Source organism: Prorops nasuta, unplaced genomic scaffold (genome assembly GCF_024137725.1).
Source record: "Prorops nasuta isolate Cenicafe-Biocafe unplaced genomic scaffold, Cenicafe_Pnas_1.2 PNAS00002, whole genome shotgun sequence".
NCBI classification, from domain to species: Eukaryota; Metazoa; Arthropoda; class Insecta; order Hymenoptera; family Bethylidae; genus Prorops; species Prorops nasuta.
The window spans coordinates 8857507-8866312 of NW_027116799.1; the positions used below are offsets into that span (position 1 = coordinate 8857507).

At 32.5% G+C, this 8806-nt stretch overlaps 2 protein-coding genes and 1 pseudogene across 4 annotated transcripts; all 3 read right to left on the reverse strand.

The window, feature by feature from the left end:
• Nucleotides 1–57: 57 nt before the first annotated feature.
• Fic (FIC domain protein adenylyltransferase) lies at nucleotides 58–3079 on the reverse strand. Of its 2 annotated transcripts, XM_066738320.1 has the most exons (5): nucleotides 2566–3079; nucleotides 1763–2438; nucleotides 1422–1493; nucleotides 998–1204; nucleotides 58–933 (listed from the first exon to the last, which is right to left on the reverse strand). In XM_066738320.1, exons 1-5 carry the CDS (start codon nucleotides 2759–2761, stop codon nucleotides 576–578), a joined length of 1509 nt encoding a protein of 502 aa, XP_066594417.1. In that variant the 5' UTR covers nucleotides 2762–3079; the 3' UTR covers nucleotides 58–575. The 2 variants fall into 2 exon arrangements, with proteins under 2 accessions (XP_066594417.1, XP_066594426.1); XM_066738329.1 differs by lacking the exon at nucleotides 1422–1493 and having other exon boundaries at nucleotides 65–933; nucleotides 2566–3068.
• A 2269-nt stretch (nucleotides 3080–5348) lies between these two features.
• Nucleotides 5349–7098, reverse strand: LOC136780164 (uncharacterized; annotated as a pseudogene).
• LOC136780172 (uncharacterized) lies at nucleotides 7068–8692 on the reverse strand. Of its 2 annotated transcripts, none has more exons than XM_066738351.1 (7): nucleotides 8220–8692; nucleotides 7816–7940; nucleotides 7725–7752; nucleotides 7545–7666; nucleotides 7441–7476; nucleotides 7272–7367; nucleotides 7068–7209 (listed from the first exon to the last, which is right to left on the reverse strand). In XM_066738351.1, the coding sequence occupies exons 1-7, from the start codon at nucleotides 8458–8460 to the stop codon at nucleotides 7117–7119; spliced, it is 741 nt and encodes a 246-aa protein (XP_066594448.1). In that variant the 5' UTR covers nucleotides 8461–8692; the 3' UTR covers nucleotides 7068–7116. The 2 variants fall into 2 exon arrangements, 1 of the variants encoding a protein (XP_066594448.1); XR_010823725.1 differs by having other exon boundaries at nucleotides 7159–7209; nucleotides 7437–7476; nucleotides 8220–8688.
• Between the last annotated feature and the right edge of the window lie 114 nt (nucleotides 8693–8806).

The window sequence follows — 8806 nt, forward strand, 5'->3', positions numbered from 1 at the left end:
GATGAAATTGAGGTAGCGAAGAGTTAATGAAAACTAAAACAGTTGTGTTTACAAAGATATATTAATTGAAACATTATCTTAAAACTTGACCAGCAAGTAACACTTTCACTAAGTTCCTTTAAAGTGAAAATCATATTGGTGCAATATCTCTAGACCATTTATCTAAAGTAATAAATAAGTTTTCATTTAGTTACATCACAGTCTCAGAATATGGATTGTTTAAATTACTTATAATTAGAAGCTCGAATTAAAGTTGCTAATTATATACATTGGAAGCGGCTGAAGAGGCAGCTCATGTGTAACAGAGAGAAACGATCTTTGTGCCATGATTGCATGCTAACAACAATTAAAAGACGTCAGATCTGCTTACACATACACACAGTTCCATAGTAAAGAATTATTAAAGATAATAAAAGTTGTGTAAACTTGTATATATTTGAATCACTCGGAAGCAATAAGTCGTAAACACAATTGTATGCAACAATAGCACCGCACAATTAAAAATAGATCAAATTCTTTATATGTACAATTTCCTATATTTTCTTTGGTTAAACAAAATACCTGGTGAATTTTTTTCAGTCATCATTGAAATCAGCACTACCCTCCTCCAATACGATAGTATTGTGTTTTTCAGTGAAAAGAGTATCCTGACTTAAAGCAGGAACTTGTTTTGAGTACTCACTTGTAGCCCATAAAAATAAATCCAAAGTTTGTTCGGTACACTCGGCTATAAATCGTACGAATGGTCTGACATCACCAGAATTCGCAATTTGTAAATTCTCGTAATATTTGTGTCGATGCTGTTTGTGTATTATTACAGGGGGATAGCCAGCTTGCATTAATATCATATTCATTAGCAGTCGTGATGTTCTGCCATTACCATCGGAAAATGGATGTATATGAACTAATTTGTAGTGGGCTAATGCAGCATATCTGTAAACAAAAATTTTTTTTACTTGTTCATCATAGAGTACAAAGTATCATGAGAAATACTAACCTTACAGGGTGCATTCTAATTGCTCTTTCGCTATTTAGCCATAATGCAAATTCTTCCATAAGGTAATGTATATCACCTGGGCCTGGCGGAATGTGCCCTCCAACGTAAACCTGCGTTCTTCTAAATTTTCCTCCTTGAACAGGATCAACATGTCCAAGTACACGCCTATGTATCTCTAAAATATCTTTTATAGATATAGATCCTATCCTAAAAATGAAAAGAAAACATATAATACAGTGAAAATTATTTTTATAGTATTCTTTAATTAAGTATAAAGCATGCATACAGATTCGTGTAAATAATCATGCACTAAATGTATAAATTCATACCATGAATAAGATAAAATCTGAAGAAAGAGAAAGGAGTGAAAAAGGAGTATTTGTGGTTTGTTAATGAGGAAGAAAATATGTTGTCAAATGCTCACGTTTGAAATGTCTGGTCACTGCCAGTATCACAGCAAGCTGTGTTATAAGCATTCCAGTCAGGAACATTTAATCTAAGCAAAGCATTATGAAATGATGGTATATAAAAATTATTTAAATTAGTCGCATGATATTTATGATTAATTAAAGACATTCTGGATCAAATGATAGAATTTGGCTAAGTTTAAGCAAGAAAAAGATTGGGATATAGGTCACTACAATTAGATCTGCAAACATTCTACAAAGTTAGTAATTAAAAAATACTGCAGGCAGAACATTCAATTTTTTAATTAATGTAAAAATTTGTTATAGTAGTGGTACTCTTTGTATATTTGGTGCATACCTATTAACTAGAGTGGCATTAATATATTTCATTGCAGCATCCAATCCTAAAATTTCATTGTGCTCATCAATGCTCTTTCCAGCAACTGCAATCCTAGTCTCAACAATAGCACGAGTTTGTGCCAGATTCATTGTGTTTCCTTCAATACCAACAGTATGGTATATATGTTGAAAATATGCTTCCTTTTTGGCACGAATCAAAGCAGCATTATTGTCTGGTATGGCAGATAATGCATTACGTTTTTCATCTATTCGTCTTAACATTCTCCTGTCTAGCTCATCAACCACACGAGCAGTTCTTTGGCTGTTCATTAAAGCTCCTTCATGATTTGGCTCGTAAGTTAAGGCTTTCACATAAAATTCATTTGCTTTTATTATATCATTTTGTGTATACTCCAAAAATTCTCCATAATGATTTAAAACATCTGGATGTTGAGGAGCTAATGCTACTGCATGCTGAAATAACTTAATAGCCTTTTTTTGTTTACCAGACAATTTCATATCCAAAGCTAAATGAAGAGAGGTCAAAGCTTCTGCCTCATCTGCAGCTGTTTTCTCTGCTTCTAATTCAATATTACTAGATGATGGTCTAATTGCTACACTAAGAGATCCTTCCTCATAAACATTCATGACACTCTCTGGTGGAAGTGGATGAAACACATGTTGAATTTGATGTCCTACAAAAAGAAAGTTTATTGTAAAATAGTTTTACTGTAAGTTCATAGTATATCAGAATTGCAGGTTAGGTTAAAATGTCAAACATTAACTAGTAGTAATAAGCATTCAAAAAAACAAGTTAATTACCAGAATACTCGTTTGGGAAACTACGTAAATAAAGCGATAGGAAAGTTCCGATGACAGCAACAGCAATACCTGACACGAAAACTAAGAAAACCGTTAGAGGCTTTGGCCTCATTGTACTCGTGTCATTTTCCTCGTTCTTTATGTATGTTGGCTTCTCGTACAAAAGATACACCGTGTTTGAACAAAACGAAGACATGTTTTATTGAAAAAAAGTATTGAAATAAAAAAAATAGTAAGCTTAATCATCGTTTCCCAAGTTGACTCTGATAGAATCGATAAGACTCCATTTAAAGACGCGACAGCGGGTGGGTGCACACACAGTGCACACGCAATTGTATGTATATAGATGATTTTTTATTTATAGACTCGCGCACGCCATGTGGTTCAATCCTATTGGCTAATAACGTTTTACCACCCCTTTTAACGCAAGTAGGGCGCTTTCAAAAGAAGGCGCGTTCCACTTCGGGATCCCTCACGCGTGCTTTACCGACAGTACATACTAGTCAATAAACAATTCGTTTAATAAAATTCAAATGCGAAGCAAATTGAACAATCGGGCGTTTGTGGGACAATGTACCAGTCCTAATGAGTCAAACGAACTTAAAAACACTCAAATTAGTTGAAAAATAACGCTGTACCATTGTGCCGCGTTCTTGAAGAGAGGTTACTTTTGGTTATTTCCACTTCAAGAACGCGGGACAGTGGTACAGCGTTATTCTTCATCCGATTTGAATTTTTTTAAGCTCGATTGACTCGTTAGAATTGGCATCTTGTCATAAAGAAGCCCGTTTTTGCAATTTGCTTCGCATTTGGCTTTTATTAAACGATTTGTTTATTGACTTGTACTGTCGGTAAAGCACGCGTGAGGGATCCCGTTAATCTGTTAACAAATGCATTTTTTTATTTATTATTCAGTCCAATAAGTTAATGGTTATTAAAAAAAAAATTCCTTGTAAGGGCCGGTGTAACGGAGCAATTCAGGCAAGCCTCATGTACAACATAGCGAGTAAAAATCTGAACATGGAAATTTGGATTGGCAGCAGTGATTATTAGGTATAATGACGTCATTTTTCATAGAATCAGATTTTTGCCAAATGGGTAGTATACGAGACTTTTGACAGGTCCGTTTGTTTACTTTAATATCTTTTTAAAAATGTTAAATGCAAAGCATGTGTTAACAATTGGTGAAGTAATGTATTTAATAATTATCACTACGATTTGTAGCTGACAAAATGTAATGAAATGTTATTACTGAATAAAATAAATTAAACCTTGATTTTGTGTTTTTAATTAAATTAAAACTGTAGATATTGTTATGTTAACATGTAAAAAAAATGGAAGTTGCCGGTTTTGTATAAGAATTATATAGGGCAGTGCTTTATAATTAATTTTGAAACTGTGTGATAAATGAAAAAAAGTTTAATTTGTTGAAAGTGAATTTTATTAAACTCTTGAAGGTGTTATGTAATTTAAAATTATCTTTTAATTAATATAAATATTTATAATTCTATAGAGCGATAATTACATAAAGGTATCGTTTCCTGGTTTCATGAAGATTTATTGGTGTAAAAGGACCACAATGATATTACGTCCGTCAAAAGAACTGGCCAAAAACTAGGAATAGAAAAAGTACAGCTTTGTAGTCTTATTAGATATAAAAATTATATATTGAAACCAATAATGAATATTATACTGTTTATGTATTCAATTAGAAACCAAAGGAGCCATCAATAAGCTCGTTGCATCCTTGAACTGTCCATATTCATGCTTTTGGTGAAATTGTCACAATATTTAACTGGAATTAAATGAGTTTAATAAATCCGTACAAAATATACTACACTTGCATAATTTTTAGTCTTAGCTAAGTACAATATTCGCCAACTTAAAAATGTGAGTCTTTTAATAGCCAGCATACTGGATCTCCTAAATTCTTGAGTAAATCAGAACGTTCCAACTTGCTATTATCAGCTTAACGTCTTAGGAATTGATCAGCAATATGAGTAATAAGTCCAGTATCTTGCACTTTCTATGTCTACGTAAGAGCATTTCCAAAACGTCCTCGTTTAATGCACTATACACCTTGGATCCTGCAAATATTAGTAATTAATACAAATTTTTTAAATATCTAATTATTATCAGTATCAAAAAGTACATTAAATTACTTACCAACATATGGTTCATGTTACTATCCTTGACAATATCTATTGTTTTAGATATTCCAGATTCAGATCTCATTGGCAGTGATTGCACAATAATCTCTAACCTTGCTTTGCCTTGCTTTTAACAATGCATCGGATAAGTAGGACCACGTTGCCATGAGTGATGGCTCATTAATGTACTGCCATACTCTAGTAGAAGGGATTCGTATATTGCTTTATTAATCTTAATTTGATTCTCATCCTGCGTATATAGCTTACCAATATTATAAAGTCCATCAAATGTGCTGAGAATCACCCATTCTCATTCATGTTTTGTAGTGAGTACACTTATAGCATTGGATGCATTCAACCCAGACAACAGTTGCAGAACTGTTAAGTGATTCTTTTTAAACGCCTACGTTTATTGGATAAAATTACAGGATCTAAAAGTAATAGCCATTAACATACACCTCTCCCTCAACAGTTGACTGGGCTGAATGCACCCATTGTTGAACCTGGACGATCAGATCCATCATGCTGCTCCACCAAAGCACAAACTACTTATAAATCACCTTGTAAAGCACTGCCCAAAACTGTCCAACAATGGTATTAGGTCAGTCAAAAGAATTGGTCAAAACCTAGGAAAAGGAAAAGTACAGCTTTGTAGTCGTATTAGATATAAAAATTATATATTGAAACCAATAATGAATATTTTACTATTTAGGTCTTCAATTAGAAACCAAAAGGGCCACCAATAAGCTCGCTACATCCTTGAACCTGTCAAAAGTCTCGTGTACTAACCATTTGGCAAAAACTGATTCTATAAAAAATGACGTCATCTGGCTTTTCAATCACTGCTGCCAACCCAAATTTCCATGTTCAGATTTTTACTCGCTATGTTGTACATGAGGCTTGCCTGAATTGCTCCGTTACACCGGCCCTAACTCGAACCCGAGCCCAAGAATATTGTGATTAGCTGCTAACTGTAGAGAACCAATGTTTATTTGTATATAGCCAGTTAAAAATTCCTCTGCGAGATTGCGCACTTCCTTTGGCCATGTGGCAGACCACATCAGAATCTGCCTATCAGGCCTTATCTGTTCAATAATTTTCCAAATCTGAGGCTCAAAGCCCATATCTAGCATTCTATCAGCTTCATCTAGTACCAAATATGTACATCTGTGCAATCTGGTAGTTCCTTTTTCTAAGAAATCTATTAATCTTCCTGGAGTTGCAATGCATATTTCAACTTTGTGCTCTAGATCACGAACTTGTGGTCCTTTAGGGGCTCCGCCAAAGATACAAGTATTTTTAACACTGGCTGATTCACCAAAATAATCAGCTACTTCTTGAATCTGTGCTGTGCTAATTCACGCGTTAGCGCCAGTATGAGAACAATAGGCCCATCTCCAGGGTTTAAACGAGGTTGATGTATTACATGTATAATAGCAGGCAATATGTACTGTTAAAAAAAAACAATTACTAAACTCCATGATCTACTCCTTGTAAATAACAAAATTGATTAAAGAGTAAAGTTACCCCAAGTGTTTTTCCTGAACCTGTTTTAACAATGGCCATAAGATCCCTACTACTTAGTGCTATGGGCCATCCCTGACACTGAATGGGTGTAGGTTGCATATATCCTAACCTATTAAGCTCTTCTATTACGCAAGGTGGAAAATTACCTTCTTCAAAATATTTTATAGGATTTGGCATACCAGTTCCTTTTACTTTTATTTCATTACTTTCTCTAAACTTGTATATCTCTTCTTTAGATCTAATTAAAGATTTGATTTAGGAATACAAGCTTATTTTTTTTACGTTAAAACATATATTTATATATACCTAATTTTTACAGTAGGATGTTCTATGTAAAAATTTTTATGGAATGGTTCTAAAGGATAATTATCCCAATTTATTTTACTCAAAGCTCCTCCTGATTGTTTACTCTTCACAGTTTTTTTAAAATTACTTCCTCTACCATATTTAGAACCCATTTTTTCACTATTAGCATTGTCATACCTATTGATATTGCAATATTTCATTCTTAAATAGTACTCGATTAAATTTTATAAATCAAGTAATATAAAAATAAAAAAAAGTGTAAGAGAAATAAAAACTTTACATAATGATAAAAAAATAAATAAGTGCAATTAGTCTTTGAATCAAATATCTTGATATACTTTTTTACCTACTTCTATATATTATATGTACTTGATTTGCTTTTATATAACGATGAAATATCATGATTTGCTTACATTGGGCTAGGCAATATTTCTCGTATTTCGGATGTAACTTCCTCTCGTCAAATAATAAATGTTTCTTGTAATGTCTTCAACTTTTCAGCCGTTAATTGTCTTTGTCATCTTGTATAGCCAAAAATTTGTTGTCGTCTTATTTAAATATATACCAGTTAATCATTTTCTTTTTTGCACTCTATGGAAAAGAGTGCTAACATAGTATTTTTAAATCTGGTTCTCATTATCAATTTTCCTCTTGGAGGTAGCTGAAAACATTTTAGAATATTATTACTGGAAAGGCAAATAAAAATAGGGAAAAAGTATTTACTGCTACATCATCCTCTCCCGCAGTTTCTATATTTCTTTCAATGCTTTCATTATTGGAGGAGCTTCCTTGGCTAATTATAGAAATCTCTTCATGAATCTGAAAAGAATGTTGAATAATATTACAATTAAATATTTACAAATAATAAAACTTTAATTCTTTTATTACTTGCTGTTTCATTACTAATTTTTCGTTTATAGGTTCTTCTCTAAAAAGTAAAATGTTTCATTATTATTTTTTGTAATATATGTGGATTACATAAATAAATTATCTTACCTTCACATATTTTGATCCAGATGATGTATAAAACTTAGATTTTTTAATTAATTGTAACATCTTTTCTTTGGCATTTGTTTTGGCATTTCTAAAAATTTTACGCCTTCCCAATCTTGGCTTGTCTGTAAAAGAAGGATATTGTTATTACATTCAAATTTTAATTTTGTAGATTTGTTTTACCTTCCGGTTCTGGATTATTGCTTTCACTCTGAAAAATTTAAATGAAACTTTAATAACAATATTCATTTGGAAAATTATAATTTATAAGTACCTGTATTATATTTTTTAAGGGTTTTTCAACATTATCTACAGTTAAGTTCTGTATATAGTCAATATTTATGTTTACTGCATCGTCTGACCGGATAATTATGTTCTTTGGATTTTGTTGGGAAATATCTGCAAATAAAGTAAAATTAAAAAAAAAAACCAGCATAGCATACCGCTTCCTTTATACAGGATTTGCCAGATAAAACGATTCAAACCATGGACATAAAATGCTGTTTAACTTCGTAACTAGATAGAAGAGATATTAATTTTTGCTATCTCTCCTAATTACGAAGTTAAACATTTTATGTCCATGGTCTAATTTGTTTCATCTGTCGAGCCCTGTATATCTGGTAGAGGTTATGGAAATATTAAATGTAATGGAACAAACATTATTTAAGTGATTCTTACCTTGCTTTTCCCTAATTAAGCCGCTGTCGGGGGATACGTCATCAATATTATTACAGTGGTACAATTGTTCACAAATAATATCAATTAAATCTAACGAGTTATTAATTTGTTTTAAATATATCATATTTTGTTTTAAGTTTTCTTCACTGAATATTGGGGAAAACCTTTGAAACTGATTTCCCACTTTAAAAACTTTATCTACTATTATTTCTTTTAATTTTAATACATCGCTTGAATTCATTTTTAATTTTATATTCTTCACAGGACACTGCTAATTGGCGAAGATTGACCAAGGCACGAAATAATTCCGGATGATATACAAATATTCACTTCAATTTATAGCACTTTGAAAAAAGATTATTTTCCCAACTATTTGGTAGCATCAGGTAGCATCGGAGATGAAACGGGACTTTACAAGAAATTGCTCATGAGGGGCATTGCGAACAGCGTTGCCAAGTCCGCCATGTTGGAAGATACTACGCTGTATAGTTTGTTGGCGAGAATTGAATATACCACGCAAAATGTATAGTAAGTGTGATTCACAGACATGGAGGTACGAAGTACCTGGAGGGAGCATATGGCTTGTT